Genomic DNA, 19,461 nt, shown 5'->3' on the forward strand with positions numbered 1-19,461 from the left:
GCTCGTTTATCTGCCTCTACCACACACACTACAGGGCACAACTTTCGGCCTTTTAAGTTAAAATTTTCAGAGTATAAGCACAAGACACTCTAAATTTCCTGTATAGATTTTGGTGGTATACCGACATAAAATATCAAAATGGCGGCCATTTTTTTCAAAACAGCGAATATCCACGCTACGAAGCGCAATTTTCAGTCTTTTAAGTTGAAACTTTGACGGTGGAAGCACGAGATATGCTAAATTTGCTGTATAGATTTTCTCGACGATCGAATGTAAAATTTCAAAATGGCGGCCATTTTTTCAAAACAGCAGTGAGTAGAAAATTGTTGCAAGACGACAATGACAATCTTGAAATATAAATCACATTTTAACACTTTTACCCCAAAGACATTGAAATATTTCGGGGAAAAAAACCGAAAAAACTCATATGGGCCCTGGTGGGTTGGGCTTTTTCAAAAAAGCCCGGGTTTTTTCAAACCCTGATTTTTTCCCTAAATTTTAGCTTGAAAAATCATGGTACTGCCTATAATAGAGATTCCCTCCCCCTCATAAAAAAAAGTCAATTTCAAAATGACATATACACGTATCTTCTGGCTTAAAATTAATACCATTATAAGTTACTGCAATTACTTTTGTAAACCATCAAAGACTTAAGAAGAAAATAGCAGAAAAACACCTTGTTCGCATAAATTGCCATCTTCATTGGGTACCGGTAACACCTTACATTGGCACAAAGAACACTTGTATTACTTAATGCTTTTATTTACAGGAATACGTATCTTTGGTATATAGTATATATAATATTTATGGTATCTTTATATACAATACCTGTTCTCTAAGAAGAAAAAGGAACTTTGTTTATCAAAACTGCGTCAGCTTGTTTGTACTCACCTAAATCAAACACAGTCACTTTCCACCATTTCAGCGTCACCAACGTCTCATTCTTTACCCTCGCTAGACGATCCAGAATGCTGCTCAGAGTCACTATCACAAAGAAGGTAATCTTCAGTCCCATCAAGATTAATGATTTTTTTTTTTAAACTTTTCATAAGTTTTTCCGATATTGACCGCGAAGCAGGCAAAATCCAACGGCACACTTCTGACACAGATGTACGTTGCAAACTGACTCCTGGCATCGAAGTTGCTTTGTTCACTATGTAATTTCTATAGAATTGTCATACACTAGCTTTGAATGGATGACTGATACACACATCATCCACCAAAACTGCAACACACAACTTTCTCGTAAATTTAGTAGTGCGACCTATATTCGAAATGTACTTTTTCTATAATCTCGTATCAAAAGTTTAGGTGCGACCTATATTCGCGCAAATACGGTATTTATGTATTTTCATTCAATTTTCGAAATAAGTTCACACAAAAACTTTTATATAACCAAAAAAAGCCTTAAGAAATATGGTGCCTAACTACAGAAGAAACTAACCGTGTCACTCGCAATTAAATTGATGTAGTTCGAGGCTCTAACCACTCTAACGTTATGATTTTCTTGTTATTTCATCAAAGTGTCGTTTTTAAAAGCTTGATGTCAGTGAGTTATTCTTGGTTGATACAATCCATGGTAAAGTCAAAGGCTCATTTGTAACTTACTGACTTTGTCACAGTGCCTTCACGTAATCAAGATAGTAGCATGTTTGGTTCTTGATCAGCGCTAAACTTCAAAATAATTGTTAACCATACAATTGAAATTTTCAATCTCCGCCTACATGAATGTAAAACCAATAAATTAGGTTCGCAGACATGTAAGAAGTATTCGATTCTATTAATCAGGAACAAGAACAAAAACCTGGCAGAAGAAATATAAATTCATTAAAAGAAATTCTAGAATCGTATAATAGATCAGAGCTTATGGAAGGAGTTTAATTTTTCTTTTCATGATTTTTAAGTTATTGAATCCATACACTTAATTTGGTTGAGGGTCTGGAATTTTTTTTTTTTTTTTTTTTTTTTTTTAAACGTTCTATGTTTATGCACGAGGCTAAAGGAGACGGTGATGATGATTATAATTATAGTATGAAGTAGTGAAGAAAACAAAAGAACACACGCATACTGTACATCTCTACCACTAAGTTCACTTTTATTAATCTAGGGACCTGCATGCACCAGAGTAAAGCACTCTATCACAGAACCACCCCGACCCCTAAATTTCAACTTACAAGAAGCTTTAAAATTATATGGGCGCATGAGAGGATAATTCAAATTAACAAAAAGATTGACTACTTACCAATGAATCTTCTCTTGGGAAGCTTAAATATTTTTCATACGTTTCGGAACAAGCTGGTTCTGTCTTCAGTGGCAAGGTAACAAGAATATAAACGGAGAGGAGATAAAAGGTGTAAAACAAGGAATACATATCACTAAATAAATGTAACGTAAACAATGGATACTGATATGTCACAAGCAGCGCAAAAGAGTGAACTGAATCAAAGGAAGCGCGATGTCGATGTTAACGTCACTATTGCCAAATTCAAAATATGTATCAAAGGTAAGTAACCAAATTCTATCAATATTGCCAGTATTCAGCTTTAAAGCAGGTTTATATTTATGAATAAAGAATGATTCTTTAATCTCCCGGTATTTATTTCTTTTTGCTGAACTATAGCAATCTATTTTATATTATGTTTATGTCGAGATTGGCGCTTCATTTAATATATATTGCGTTGTTGTCCCTTTTCAATCTTACGTCATCCTTGTGTTGCTTTATCCTTTCTTCCATCCTTTTTTGTTTCTCGTATGCAAATTTTGTTTCACTCCGCACATCCCACTTTATATATTACCCCGCTTTGATCTTTGTCCATAGTCCCTTTTGTCTTGGTTTTTCTCACTACTTCAATTATTCTGCTTCCTCCTTTCCTGTATGTCCTTATTCTTGTGACCTTTTTATCTCCTCTGTTTCTTTGCCTAGGCTCTCTGTACCAAACTTTTTTTTGTTTGTTTTTTCTTGCCTCGTTCCTCTTGCTTCCTCGCTTGCTACGTTTTGTCTTATTCTAGCTTCTCCATTGTATCCATTTCGCCTTACTGTATGCGCAAAGAAAGGTGGCTTCTGACAGTTGAATAGAACACTTGGAGTATTGGAGGCGCTGTTGCCAGAGGCTCCCTAACAGACAGCAACTCTGGCGACAAACTCAAGACGTTTAACAAGTCGTCTCAACTTCCGGCAATAGCGCGGTCAATGACCTTCGTTGCCTAGCAACAGCGTGAAAGAATAATTCTATGATTGGCGAACAACCCTCCCTCTCGTTTTGTTTACATGTACAGGTATCTGTCAGAGGCCACCTTTCAGTAACTCGATAATAGTTGTGTCCAAAACGTCTTTAAATCTTGTTTCCTCTGTTCTTCATCTGCCTTTAGGTCTTTCCTCCATCTTTTTATGAAATTCTTCTTCGGACTCCCATTCACTTTTGTGGCAATACACTCACGTTACACACACTTTCTGGTAGCAGAATGTAATGAATTCTTCTTCTACCGACTTCTTATTTTGATATCTAGACAGTTTATCTCCATGTCTACCTCTATCTCATTCTCTAGTCTAATCCCTTTCTCTTCCCTGTCTCTTATGAATTTCTCCAGCTGCCTTTTCGTTCCCTTCCATATTCCTAAACAGTCATCTACATAACGGCAAAAAAGAAGCAGTGTTTCTCCTTTTCTTTCTATTGTCTCCTCCCATTGACTATATCTGTTGCCTAAAAGTACAGAGTTCCCATATTCCCATTCACGATGTTTCTTTGCTTCATTGCTCGTAAACTGTAGCAGATAGAGACATGGGTTTTTTGCAACGCGATTTACAATTCTCCAAGCTTTATTCACAATTACTTTGGAGCCAACTGATCTTTCTTCTTTTCAGTTTTACGTCCCACGTTTCGAACTGATCTTTCGTAGCGGGCTGACTTTGTTGCTCGCATTCTGGGGTTAATCATCGAAAACAATCAGTATCTGCAACTGGTCATGTTCTCAGACGAAGCCACGTTCCACGTATCTGGATATGTTAACTGGCATATGGGGGTTCTGAATCTCCTCACATAATTCGTGAACATGTTCGATCAAGCCCAAAACTAAACGTGTGGTGTGCTCTAATGCATGATCGGGCACTTATTCCATTTTTATTTGCTGAGGACACTGTTACAAAGCCTATTTACTACAACATGGTTCATGAGTACCTACTCCTTAGATGTTGGAACTGCAGCCACACATAATCTTCCAGCACGATGGAGCGCCTCCTCATTTGTCTCTAGATGTGAAGGACCTTTTAGATAGACATTTTCCTGGGAGAGGAATTGGCCGCGGTGGACCAATCTCTTGGCCGTCGCGCTCCCCTGATATCACTCCCTTGGATTGTTTCCTTTGGGGGTACGTCAAGGATCGTGTTTACGAAACCCCTGTTCCAGATATTGCCACACTTTGTACTCGAATTACCAACGTTATCCAACAGATTGATGCTGATACGCTGTAGCATGTATGGGTAGATTGAATATCGCCTCGACGTCCTGGGGGCAACTAACGGGGCGCGAGTGGAAGTGTTGTAATTGTGAATAAAACTTGCAGAGTTGTAGAACACATTGCAATAAACCGCATGTGTTTATCTGCTATAGTTTACGAGCTATGTTTCATTCTAACGGTTCCAGGACTTTGTGGACACCCTGTATTTTCCGATGGTCTATGTTTCATTAATTTTTCTAGGACAGTATCATGAGAAGGGAAATCCTAGCAAATGAGTACAATGTAACAAGTTTCAAGAGTTGGTGAAGAAAACGTCAGAGCACGTTGAAATTACCTTGAACTGAATGTTTTATTCATCGTTAACAATAACAGTTTAGTCATTGCTTTAAATGCTATCTCTTTTTTTTTCTGCAGGCTCAAAGAACACGAGGCTTGTGAAAAATTGTACAGCGAAATCCGTGAGCAACTTACAGCTAGAAGTCGAGAGCAAAAGACCTCCCAAGCGTATGCTAGTCTTTCAGCTGCCATTCGATTGAGGTTGAGACAGTATTCCACAGAAGTCCAGCAACTGAAGGACAAACTCATTCAGGCGTCGAGATCTCGGTCAATGTATCCTTTTTATGGCTTTAGGTTTACTGGATTATGTGATTATTATAATATCAAGATTGGGAAATGAAATCTTCAGTTCAACGTCCCATGGTTATACCTTGTACGCAAAGGAAATTTATAATAAATGTGGTTGAATGACAATAAGATGTCCTATTGTGCTTAGTAACACATTTCTTCTGGATGTTTTTGTTATTAATATGACCTACAAGGTGTACGGGAAGTTTACATACCTGTATGAGTTTGTAAATTATTCATTGAAGCTTTGGAAAATTAAAGATTACTAATAAAACTCCAACTAACCAAAGCAGTATATGTATATATTAAAATTATATATTTGTGTTAAAGTTTCGGCAATGTAACATAGCCTTCCTTAGACACATTATGAGAGAAATATCCAATTTGACAGCATATATGTAATACAGCAATGCTTTGGTCAGTTGGAGTATTATTAGTAATCTGTGTGAGTTCGATTAAATCTTATCGAAAATTGAAAGAAACACATATAATTTACATTTAACCTATATTTATCGAAATTTCTGATACCACTATCAAAGTTCAAATAAACATAAACAGTCTCGCAAACTTTTGCATAAAATATTTGTCTTTGTGACTGAATATGCCAGAATCATGTGTATAGAGACTTGCCGAGCACCGTGTATTTTTAAAATTATTTATTTCACCAGTTTGAAACTCCTGGTTCCTTCGAGTGGGGCCGCGGTGGCTCAATGCTAGAGCGTTCACCTCTGGTGCTTGGGGTCCCGGACTCTATCCCAGCCCCCGCCAAGTGAACTTTGTGGTGGACAAACACCGTGTGCGTGGGTTTTCTCGGGGTTCTCCCGTTTCCTCCCACTTTCTTCATTCCACCATTTCATTCATTTCTCATAATCACCGTCTCCTTTAGCCTAACCGGCATAACCGTGGGACGTAAAACTCAAAGATTTCATTTCATTTTTATTTATACGACTCGAATGATGATCTTCGTGGGGTCCGTGGTTCGATCCCACCTCGCGCCAAATGAGTTTTGTGGTAAACAAACACCGTGTGCGTGGATTTTCTCGGGTTCTTTCGTTTCCTCCCACTGTCATCATTCATTTCTCATCAGCACCGTCTCCTTTAGTCTAACCGGCATAACCGTGGGACATAAAGATTTCATATCATTCTCGCATGATCACCTATGTCCTCAGTCGAAGATAAGGCTTCTTGCCACTATCAGAAGGAATGGGTCCTGGGTGTCCGGATCCCTTCTCCTAAATCCTGACTAATTTTTAGGGTAATTACACTGTAAATTTTGACTAATTTTTAGGGTAATTTTACAAACTATTATATTATTTATCCTCAAATTTGGATCCCTCCGAAATAAAGTCCTGTGTGCGTCCCTAATTACTAGTCTCCATTTTTGAAACATTTATGGAAAATAGATATGTGTTGGCTTTTAGAATATTTTTCTTGTTCTTATTTGTTCTCAAATTTATATCGACTATTATTGTATTTTTAATTGTTTTTCACTTTCAGCGTCATATTACCTCAAAATTTTCTCGGCATACATGCCAAATCTCGCGGCACACTGGTTGAAAACCACTGCTATATCCACTTCTAACAAGGAAACATTCCGATTTGGTGAATTCGGTTGCTGAAAATGATTACTAGTACTGGATTCAGCCCCAAAAGAAAGAAAGAAAAAGAGGATCTTTACTGGCAGACCGTATACAGGGTAGGAGATAAGTGAGGGCAAAGTGCGAAGATAGAACGTAGAAAATGTCTAGAGATGTCATGTTAATTTTGAAACGAGTAGAGATTGAGGTCAAATGTTGGATATGAGGAGTGCATGTATAACTCTACTGAGTAGACGTAATCTGAATCATGGAGGACATCTGAAAAGCCGCCATGATGGAATTAGCGCAAGAAGAATATACGAGAAAGGGGTCATGTGGCATATGGCTCTTGACGCATACCGTCAATTGAAATCAATAGTGGCTAATACTGATTGAGACCTCTGCAACAGAAGTCGTTCCACGCTATGGCAACGTAGCAACACTGTCGTAAAGGTGGCTTTCCAGCCAACAAGAGTTCCAATCCACCTAGTATTCGTTTACATGCTGGTAAAGGTGCAAATATGACCAAAGACCACCTGAAAGAGTTCATGACTGACGTTTTCTGGCCTTCTATAGAGTAGATAAAACTGTTGCTCCTCTTTGATTGATGTTGAACCACTAAAGATGATGACTTGGTGCAGAAACCGTCCAATGTTGAACCTAACCCGATTCCTTATTCCTGATGGTTGAACGTCACTCATACAACCGTTGGATGTTCTTCTTCCGTCCATATACGAATTTCATAAAATATATAACAGACACTGTTTTTCTGTCATCTGACTTCAAAATATGACAACGGGACAACTTCATTAACTTGCAATCACTCACTCACTTCCAGTTTACAGCACCAAGATTCCAAGCTATGATTTGATATGTTTCCTAAAAAAACTGGATATTTTAAACAGCACCTGGCGCATTCATGACACCTGGTTCAATTTCAATACCGGAGACAACTATGACGAGCCCAGTTGTCCATCTTTATAGTTTTTCAAATGCGCATACTGTTCCCTCCATTTTCGTATCAACTACACAATCATTCTTATGTTCCAAAACAGCTGCAGTTAAACAGAGGTCTCAAACTATTGGACACTATTGATTTCAATAGACTGTGTGCGTCAAGAGCCATGTCACATGATCCCTTTCCCGTATATTCTTCTTGCGCTAATTCCAACATGGCGGCTTTTCAGATGTCCCCCATGATTCACATTACGTCTATTCAGTGGAGCTCTACATGCATTCTTCATATCTAACATTTGATCTCAATCCCTCTTCTCGGTTCAAAATTAACGTGGCATTTCTAGACATTTTCTACGTTCTATCTTCGCACTTTGCCCTCATTTATCTCCCACCCTGTGTACGGTCTGCCACTAAACACCCTCTTTTTCTCTGTTTCTTTTGATGCTGAATCCAGTGCCAACAATCATTTAAGCAATTGAATTCACCACATCAGAATGTTCCCTGTAGGTTTTACATTTTCAGTTTTTTTTTTTTTTTTTTTTCATTAAATGTGTAATGTATTTGACGTCACACAAATATTTTCATTTTCTTTTGCTTGTACGTTAATATGCAAACTAGAGAAATATATTCCTTAATGGGTTTACAGTACCCAAAGAGAAGAAGAAAGAAGAGGCCGTCTTGTAGAAGTATTACAAAGCAAAGAAGTTCATCTGCAACAGTTGTTCAATGATAGGTAATATTATTCATGCTTCTGTTGTCATTGATATGCCTACTTATTGTTTCTTCCTTCAGTTCTGTTTTTTAATGCTGTTATTGTTTTAAGGAGATTGGGAATTTACAAGCTGGTGCTTATACTATAGGCAGGCTTTGGAGCTTTTGACATATCGGTGGTATGTAGTGCTTACCTCGTATTTCAATATACGAATTTTAAGCAGATTATAGAAACTTCTACTGATATGACCCGAAATTTTTTAACGAAACGTAATTCATCGATTTGTTTTCATGTGCTATGAAGCTAATTTACGGGGAAAACCTTGAGTTACATCAGTGAAAGGACATCTGGAGTGTATAGGGAAAGAATTAATAATTAGGTACTCTCTTATGTGGTTATATTCGTATATACAGGATGGCCCATTTTAATTTTTTCACGGAAATATCTCAAAAACGGTTGAACATTAATGAACCGAATAAAAACTCAAATAAGAAATTCCATAGGGCACACCGAATGGTGTCTCGGTGCCTCCCAGGGCCGCCCTTAATGCGGGCCCAGAGCCCAAATTTTAAATTGAAACATGGGGCGACTGGTACATCGTTTAATAGATCTTTAAAAACTAAAAACTGTTCTGGCAAAAGATTTTTCATATTGGTCACCGTATAAAAGATGGCCGCCAACACATGGTACCTATATCAGATACAACGTCCAGTACAACTAATATGAAAACGGTTGGAGATAAACGAACAGTCAAAAAGTGAAACAGGAAAATGACATGGGGTACGTCGAATAATATTCTCGCGGTGCCCTCAGAGCCGCCTTTCACGGGGTCCAGGGCCCAACTTAGAAATTTTAAACGGAAATATAGGACCAGTGATACCTTGTTCTATAAATTTTTAAACACTAAACAGCGTTGTGGCAAAAGATTTTTCATATGGGTCATCGTTTTCAAAATGACCGCCAAGACATGGTGCCTGTATCAGATAAAACGTCCAGTACCACTAATATGGAAAAGTTGGGAGATAAATGAACAGAATAAAACTCGAATAGAAAATCACAGAGGCTATTTATCATTCCACGGTTCGAGAATAATGAAACGGAGAAAAAGATTATTAAAGTATAATTGATAATGCAAAAGAGGAAATGTAATTCTTAGAAAATTATTTTTCCAATCTCCATCCGTAAGTAGGTGAAGTGGGAATGAATGGTAAAATCTCAAATGAGAACTCCACTTTTACTTGCAATAGGTGTGGTTTGTCTGAAACACTTGTGTGTTCAAGTGAGTGGTACTATAATGAATGAAAAGTAAGGTGAAATTCAAGTTTAACACCCATTTGTATTGCAAAGTGTGACTGGATGGGAAAGAAGAATCAACTGAAATGAGAAGGAAAGGTTTTTAATAAAACATGTTTGGAACTTGCAAACATTTTGCCCGCCCCTGATCAATTAACGCAATGCGTGCAAGATGTTTGAAGACATCTGCATGAGTATGTACCGTTTCGTTATTGAGGATCACAACTGAGATTATCGCTGAAAGTTATTCTGAATGTAACTGGACAACATTTCAGTGAAGCTCATATTCTATCACATGCAAGAAGACATAGAAGGAAAATAATCGAACCAATATCGTGCAGACGACTGTTGAACAAAACCAACGTTTGTACACGTTGTTCTAAAATTGCATTGTTCGACAAATTTGTTTCGCATTTCAGCTGATTCATTTTTGCATCAAATTATTGCCTGCAATCAAAATGAAAGGTACCATTTAACAAGAGTTTTACATACTTTATCCCATAACAGAGACATCTATCTCTTATAAAAACACATTTCAGGTAACTTTGTTTTGTAGATACAATTTTCAAAATCGAAGGTTTTCATTTACAATTTCACACGTCCCTTCCCGCTTCACCCAGTTACGGAGGGAGGTTGGAGCGATAATTTTCTAGAATTAGATTTCCTCCTTTGCATTATGGCACTTTCACTCAAACCATCTTTTCCTCTGTTGTAACATTCTCGAGTCGTGGAATGATAAATACCCTCTTTAATATCCCATTCGAATTTTTGTTCTGTTCATTTATCTTTAATCGTTTTCATATTAGTGGTACTGGACGTTTTGTCTGATACAGATAATACATCTTGGCCGCGAGTTTGAACATGGTGACCGATATGAATAATCTTTTGCCACAGGCTTTTTAATTTTTAAAAATCTATCGAACGAGGTATCACTCGTCCCTTGTTTCTATTTAGAATTTAAAGTTGAGCCCTGGGCTCCCATGAAGGGCTGCCCTAGGTGGCACCACGACATCACCATTTGACTTACCCCATAGTATTTCCTATTTGAATTTTTGTGTGGTTCATTTATGTTCATATATATATATATATATATATATATATATATATATATATATATATATATATATATATATATATATATATATATATATAGGATGAGTCAAAAAATCCTTTACCATTTCTTATAAAATGAAAGCGAGTGTAGACTTGGTAACTGTAGGAGCACGTTAGGCCTGGAGTAATCAGATTTAGCATAACTGTAATAACTTTGAAGTTAGAATCACATGACACACATAGTTTGACTTACGTAGGTTATAAACACTTTGTACCTCTGTGTCAAAAGAAAGAAAAATTCTTGATATTCGGACATTTTTCTTGTTTTTTATTAACATTTTTTTCAGTGTGAATGCAATTGTGTATCCAAAATATGTTAATCACAATAAAATATACTGTCCATCTACTTTCCAGCGATATTTCGAAAGCTTAACTCCAACCAGTAGATCCGAAGTTATAAAATGTTAAAAATAAGTCAAAATATTCAGGTCAGCCATTTTGAATCCGTCCCCCTCGTAGTCCCAAGTGACAGGGCCAAAACTCCACATTTATGCTCCTATTACGATGTGCTTTCACATACATTTTTTTAAATAAAAATCGGAAACACACGAGCCACAACTTCTCTAAATGGTCGATTTAGCATGGATTATCCCATGTATGTCCCCATAATTTCCAGAGGGGGAAGGAGCAGTTAGAAGAAAATTTTTAAAATCTCTTTTCAGTGTTTACTTCTCTTCATAATTGGCATGTAAGCACCGCTTATTCAAATTTTAATAAGTATTTTTTTTTTTTTCTAACAGGGTGTCTGCTGTTTCCATGGAGAGATCAAAATTGTTATCGGGCTCAGCATTTGCAGACGTTGGAACGACGGATTGGGGTACAGAGGAAGAAACAGATGATACACAAAACCTTGGAATATCAGACCTGCGTCTTCATCAACAAAGAATGATGGCAGGTAATATAATAATAATGTTACAATGTCATTGTGAATTTATATTTGAAAAGCTGTATGGAATGTCTATTACATACATACATAAATATAATTGTGGAAGCAAGTTAATTTGTAACTGTGTACTTTCTTGAATGGGAAGATTAGTGTTTATCAGTGATGAAAGCTCTCATTCTGTAATTTTAATATTAGGGGCCGCGATGGCTTAGTGGTAGAACGTTCACCACTGGTGCATGGAGTCCTTGGTTCGATCCCAGCTCGCGCCAAGTAAGCCTTGTGGTGGACAAACACCATGTGCATGGGTTTCCTCGGGGTTCTCCCGTTTCTCTCACTTTCTTCATTCCACCATTTCATTCATTTCTCATCATCACCGTATCCTTTAGCCTAACCGGCATTAACCGCGGAACGTAGAACTTAAAGTTTTTGTAGTTTTAATTGTTTTCTTTTAAGATTTCTATTAATATTTTCCGACTCTCAAACTTACTTAGAGTTTACTTTGGTCAGTAGCACATAAATATTTATTAATACCGAAAGTTTGAAAGGAAACTCTACCTTCGGCAGTGACTTGTTTATAAATACATAAATACTCATTGCTATCTTAATCACATCTCTTGGCTTTCATGATACAGTAGAACTTTGGGTTACGAATTTAATCCGTTTCGTAACGCTGTTCGTGGACTTAAATATTTTGTGCCCCAAAGAGCGTAGTTTTGGGGCTCCCTTTGGTGCGAGCGTCCCGGGTTCGATTCCCGGTTAGGACACTCGGTCGAAAAGATCTAACAGCTTTTTCAGACCAGCCATCCTGAATGAGGTGGTCCTCCTTCACACCAGGCAAATGCCAGGATGGTACCTAACATCATAGTCCCATGCCACTTCCTTCCTTCCCCCATTCCTTTCATCCTCTCCAAATCCCCGGGCAGTGTGGTCGTCCAGGGACGTCATCCCTCTATGTGTGACGTGCTAACATGGCCATAAATGCCGGAAGCCCAGAAATCTAATTCCATAATCCCCTAATGAAGTTTGATATTTGTAAACTGAAATTATTTTACCCATTGAAAATAACATAAATATAATTAATCCGTTCTAACCGGAAAAATATGGTACTATATGTTTATTATTATTATTTTTAAGAGTTTCTGTGATGAAGATTATAGAATGAAAATAACATTCCTTTTAAAGACAAATAATTAACAATATGCAGACAATACAACATTATAAAGACAAGTAAATTAAATAAAACTGTATGAGGTTTACAAAAACACAAAAAATACAGAAAAGAGTCATTTTTGATCACAATGCTGACGGATTATGTTTACGGCAAACACACAAAACTAATACTGGGCGCGTGCGATTGTGAGTACACTCGTATGTGTGTGCATTCGTACTCCGAAATATTGTTCGTAAGACGAGAGAAAAGTTGTTTCTAAACGGTGAGGTTAGTAACTCGTGGTTCTACTGTGTGTGTATGGTAATAATAATAATAGTAAAAATTGCAGGTAGAGTTAAGCTAACTTTTAACATTCTAACTGATGAATAGTTTGTAACAAAATTTAATAGCAAATTCTACATTAATGTTCTTGTTGCAGTCACTTACACATTATTGTGAAAAATTTTACCGGTAAAGTTGTGCTTATCGGTAACATGCTCAAACAAATTAAAGAGTAAAATAATAATAATAATAATAATAATAACCTCAGTGAATAGTTTGTAATAACTATGGAGACTTAAATACACAAATGATTTGTCACTTCCACTGGTACTTCGAGGTAATAGTTGTATCTTACTTGAAACTTTGGGTCTCGGAAAATTTCTTAAGCTGTGTTCCTCTTCATGCGATGATCTACTTTACAAGCTGAACTTTCTTGAATCCATGTATAATTTTATCAAAAATGTACAGGTGTACTGCTTTTTCATTTACTCTTTTAACGAGTATGTAGCACGCGCTGATAGATGCATATACCATCTATTAAAATTCCTTAGAAAATATGACAGTTATTTTATTTTCTCATTTCTTAAAAATAACGGTCTGTCAATAACAGGAAATGCAATGTTGCGAGTAGGGGCCGAAAATATGGAGTAAAAATAATATTTTAACATACCCCCTTTCCACCCTATGTTTAGAAAGTTTTTGCTTCGCGCGTAGTTCTGCTTCAAAAGATAGCTGATTTTAGTATCAGAGAGTGTATTTTAGAGAAGCTGGTGTTGGTTTGGGTTATTTTAAATGCTCTGCTTGTTAATACCAAAAGATTAAGAGTTCTATTTTCTGATAGTATCTCTTCGAAAGCGATTATGACGAGAGAAAGAATTATTTTTTTTTTCTTCATACCTATTGAAGTTTTAACAGGGAAATTTACCACAGACATTACTTACACCCGGTAGTATTTTTCAGTTTACCTTATGTTCGTGTAGTTTTAGCTAGGGCCACTCCAGGAGAATTCTCGAATTATATCTGAATTTGTTTCCATATACGTCAGGCACATGAGTACATGGTACCACGTGAAAGTTCTGAAGAAGACATACGTATTATGTTGCTCGTGTCAATATCGTTGAAGCAGTAGCTACATAACTGAAAGTTTAAAATTTCCTTTTTAAAAAAAGCACATGTTAAAAGGTTGAACAACAACACTAAACCAAATATAACTTACTTAAATTTGCTTGTGTTGGTACCAACGTGCTACTTAAAAAGTCAGAACTTTTGTAAACTTTTTGTCAGATTCTGATGATTTGTCTATTATTCGAGGTGATTATTAATAATAGTGATCCATTTTTATGGGTAATTTCGTAAGGTTAACATTTTACTAACTTCAACCTCATTCACTGCTATTGGTAGTACAGGGCTGAGGAAACAATCAAAATTAAAAGAAAGTTCTACTCGATCATTCACTTCCGTCTACCTTTGAAGTGGATGACTGTTTCAGTAACATCTGTTATCTTTTTCAAATGTAAATATCAGCAAAACGAGATTTATGAGGGTACTTCGTAAAGCTTTCGACCTGACTGATATTAGTGACATCTATGAAAGAAATAATACACGAGTTTTAACTGCCTAGTTGTGCCAGTTCATTAGAAGCATAATTTGAATCAGTTGCTCTGTTGAGCTCGCATACTGCATGCCAACGCTTCAATCCACACGGCTGTTGTTGCCAAGGCTGCGGTGCTAAATCTGGGCTATAGGGTAGATGCTGAATCGCCTCGAAGTCACAGACTTTCACTGCAGCCTTAGTGCTAAATCTGGGATGTAGGATGAGTGCTGAAACTTTATGAAGCTACAGTCTTTTACTGCAGCCTTGTACTAAATCTGGGATGTTGGATAGGTGCTGAAACTTCTCGAAGTCATAGTCTTTCAGTACAGCCTTGTGCTAAATCTGGGCTATAGGATAGATGCTGAATCTCCTCGAAGCCACAGTCTTTCACTGCAGCTTTGGTAACAACAGTCATGTAGACTGGAGCATTGTCATGCAGTATACGACCTCAGCGCACAACAACTGAGTCAAATAAGTACCTCCAATAAGGTTGTGTTTGAATGAAACAGAAATCAATAGTGTGGAGATTTGAAAAGGAGTCAGACAAGAATGTACTATATCGCCCAAAGTACTTAACATTTACAGTGAGTGTTTAAAGAAGGAAGCATTAATGGGGATTGGGACATTTTAAGATTGAAGGGCAAACCATTAACAATATCAGATATGTAGATGGTAGGTTATTATAGCTAGAATCGAAGGACTACAGGTGGTGATTGACAAGATAGTTGACACTGGGACACTGTATATAATGGAAATCAACATCGAAAAATCGAAAGTCATGAGAATATCTCGTGGTGACGTGTCCTTACGGGTCAGAGTAGAACAAAGAGAACTTGAAGAGGTCGATCATTTGAAATATGTGGAAAGTATTTTGACGAGAGATGCTTACTGCATCCAAGATCAGGTGAAGAATTGCCATAGCTAAAGAAGCATTCAACAAGAAAAGATCAATTTTAACTTGGAGGCTTAATGTGGAAATAAGGAAGAAGTTGGGCAAGTGCTATATATAGAGTATTGGACTGTATGGTTCAGAGACTTGGACATTACAGAAATGAGAGAAGAAATATTTAGAGAGATTCGAAATGTGCTGTTGGAGGAAGATGAATAAGATAAAATGGACAGAGAGAGAGAGAAAGCAAGAAACAAAGATGTTTTAAAACGGAAGTAAATGTTTTGTTTCAAGAGTGCAATGATGTTGAACTTTTGGTACGCCCAGAAGACCGCTTTAGTTGGTAATATCTGTTTAACTTCAATTACAGAGGGAACATATATATGTATGTTTACTAATTGATCTCTTCTAATGTATATTGTTACAGATCAAGATGCAGGGCTGGAAGCGTTATCGAAGGTAATTTCTCGGCAGAAGGAAATAGCACAAGTAATTGGCAATGAAGTAGACACACAAAATGGTAAGTATGTAATACATACATTTTCTATTGATAATGAATTCATAGTAATGGATGATACACAGGGTGTTTGAAATCAACACCGACAACGTTTGGGAGGTGATTCCTGACACCAAGATAGGACGAGAAGTATAGACGAACCTGGTTGCACAAATGTTTCCTTTCGAATACTATAGGCTGGCGAAAAATTGAAAACATGAACTTTAAAGATCCATAGCTCCAAAACTATGAGACCTACCATAGTCTGGTCAAGACTTCACTTAGAAACTAATGTTCGCTATCCAAAAATTCATGTTTCCAGAATTCTAAGGTACTCACGCAACAATTTTTTATAGAGGCAGTTTGGCTACCGGCATATAATTTGAAGCACTCAATCAACTACCTCTGTAAAAATTGTTGTGGAAGTACTGCAGGATTCTGAAACATGACTATTTGGATAGGGCACATACTAGTTCCTAAATAAAGTCTTGACCCGACTACGGTAGGTTCCATAGTATTAAAGCTATGGACCTGTGAATTTCATTTTTTTCATGTTTTCTGCAGCATTTAACTCCGAAAGGAAGCATTTGTGCACCCAGGTTGGTGTAATACTTTTTGTCTTATCTTGGTGTGAGGAATCACCTCCCATACGTTGTCGGTGTTGTTTTGAAACACCTTGTATATATAAATATATGATGTACGCTTCCGAAATGCGACGTGTAAAGAAGAGAAAATCGTAGTAGAATATTAAAACATAAAAACACATTTTTTTACATTAATATTTTCTTCAGTGTGTGTTTCGTTGATTTAGTAAAACTCAGTTAACTTGGCCTATTGTCTGTAATGACCTGATTTTTATGGAAGGGGGACTCGGTGGCTCAGTTGTAGAATGCTTATCTCTGGTGCGTTGGGTACCTGGTTCGATCACCGGCCAAGTAAGCTTGTGGTGGACAACATTATGTCCGTAAGTTTTCTCGTGGTACTACCTTTTCCTCTTACACACTCATTCTACCAGTTCTTCTGTTATCATTCTCTTGCCTTAATCATCCGTCTTCCTTAGCCCAAAAGGCATAATCGTGGGACGTTAAACTGAAAGCCTGTATTTCATTTTTATGGAACCTACAATTTTTCATAGAACATGTATTATTACTGCGTGGTAACAGATCCATCGATAGGAACACTTGATTTAACCATTTAGAATTTATAGTAGATGATTGGAGTCAGGAGTGATGCATGATTTCCCGGAAAATCATATACATATACATCTCCCTTTACAATTTTAAATGCATTCGTTTCATTTTATTGACATGTAATTGTGATTCCTGAAAATACCGTGTACTTTGTAAGTTTCGACTCTACCCTACAGCCTTCTTCACGGAGGATAAATACAGGACGAAACGGTTTCAGGCCTTTCGCAATATCTGAAAGAAACGTAACACAATATTGCTGATTTAAAAATACGTATTATTTAGAGCCAAGAATGAAGCTCTATCCATCACGACTCTGAAACTTACTACAAGAATAACAGACACTTTTCTGATCAAATCATATACACTTATTTATTACAACTAAAATTAAGCGTTCAGTTTCGATAACTTAACGTTATCTTCATCAGACACTTAACTCTTCACGCTTCATCAGACATTGTGTCTGATGAAAATTACGTTATCAAAATTGTAACGCTTTATTTTAGTTTTAATAAATATGTGTGTATACTCTGGTCACAAAAGCGTTTGTTCTTCCAAGAATGGAATTTAAAAGAAAAAAAAAATTTAAACATTTTTTTTTAAAAAAAAAAAAGCTTAACACAGATTTGAGTTGCTTAAGCAATGAATGGGAGACAATAATTAAAAAGTACATACAACATTGGTACAGAAACAAAAACACTAATATGAGTTAGTACCCTTCCCTTTCTAAACAAATTGAACTCGCCATTTCAGTGTACTACTCCACCATTTGATGTGTGACTGGCAGCTAAGACAAACTGTTCTTCGCACTGCTTTACCCTAGTGAGTCCGTATCTCTCATTTTTTTGATGTTTATCATTTTTCCTTTTGTTTTTATCCTCGGTAAACAAGGCTGTAGGGGTAAAGCCGAAAGCTAGAGTGTGCAAGGGATTTTCAGGAATCAGAATTACACATAAGTAAAATGATTATTAAAACGTCCGATCGTGTTAGCATATTGTATGCATTCGTTTTATTGTGTGTGGGAATTCTAAATTTTGTATTTTCTTCCATCACGTACTCATTGGTCTACGCGTATGTTTATATTGTCACAAGATCTTTCTCTTTAAGTCTGACTATTGTAATATAAGAGGCGATCAACTGAAATCCGTTCATTGGTCATAATTCATGAAATAAATTTTACTTCGAGTGGAAACTTGTACACTATCTAGAGGCGTCTATGGGTAGCGTGCAGTAAAAATATTGTTCGCAGGAAGTCACCATGAGCGTTGAGACACTTGTCCCGCTGTATCACTAACTTACAAGTGCCGTCCATATAAAATTTGACTTTTGGTCTTCCGTCAACACCCTGGGGATCCACTGCGCGCACACTTTATGATACCTCAGATCTTTCACAATTTTCTTTTCTGAGCAGTACCATAACTCATGTTTAACCCGTTCGCCATGGATTGAATACTAATGCGTCTATCCGCAGCTATAGCCGCATTCACCTTTTCACGCATGTTTTCTGGGGCAACAACATGGGCTTCACCAGGACGGATATAATCAGTGGTTTGTTCACGCCCCTTCCGAAACATTCTGGCCCAGTCCACCACTGTTGTTTTGGAGACGCATGCATCACCATACGCCGGAACACTTCATCTGGTTGACAATCTTCGGCACTCAGAAACTGGATGACGGCACGCTGGTCCTGTTTAGACGGATTGGGGATCTTGAACGCCATTTTTCACTCGTTATACCTGCAAAACGGAAACATGTATCAACAACATTCCTACACCCAACACACAGGGACATTGGCAGGGTGTCTAGTGATACTAAAAATACTTGAATTGTACTGGAATTTAATTTTGATACTGGAAATATACTGGAATTTTGATCCACATACTGGAAAAAATCATGAAACTGTTAATTTGTAACAATACTTTTTTGTAATTGTTTTACCATTGAGATTGTAAAACTTTCCAAAGCAAGAGTTGTATACATTTTGTAAGTATAATTTAAAGCAGTGGGTGGAGTGGAGAGCTGTGAGGGGAATTGGGAGGTCCTTTAAAATGTTAAAAAAAATTATTGTATTTAAAAAATCAGGGTTAACTAAATTTATTAAAAATAAAATATTCTTTGGATGGTAAAACAATTACAAACCTGAAATCATCAAGAGTGTAATTATTCCTAAAGAACTTTTTTTTTTTTAAAAAAAAAATATTCTATTAGGTACAAGAATTTTAGCTGATAGTCATACTGAATATACT

The 19,461-nt window shown here is 36.8% G+C and overlaps 1 protein-coding gene across 1 annotated transcript in view; it reads left to right on the forward strand.

Annotated features, from left to right (window-relative positions):
• Positions 1–19,461, forward strand: part of Syx8 (syntaxin 8) — a 51,506-nt gene that overhangs the window by 14,312 nt on the left and 17,733 nt on the right. Inside the window, exons 2-5 of the mRNA XM_081750536.1 lie at positions 4,870–5,064; positions 8,260–8,346; positions 11,472–11,626; positions 15,960–16,052. Coding sequence (XP_081606662.1) covers positions 4,870–5,064; positions 8,260–8,346; positions 11,472–11,626; positions 15,960–16,052 — 530 coding nt within the window. The remainder of the gene's footprint in view (positions 1–4,869; positions 5,065–8,259; positions 8,347–11,471; positions 11,627–15,959; positions 16,053–19,461) is intronic.

The sequence above is a fragment of the Thermobia domestica genome, chromosome 3 (assembly GCF_964235325.1).
Source record: "Thermobia domestica chromosome 3, izTheDome1.hap1.1, whole genome shotgun sequence".
Classification (NCBI taxonomy): domain Eukaryota; kingdom Metazoa; phylum Arthropoda; class Insecta; order Zygentoma; family Lepismatidae; genus Thermobia; species Thermobia domestica.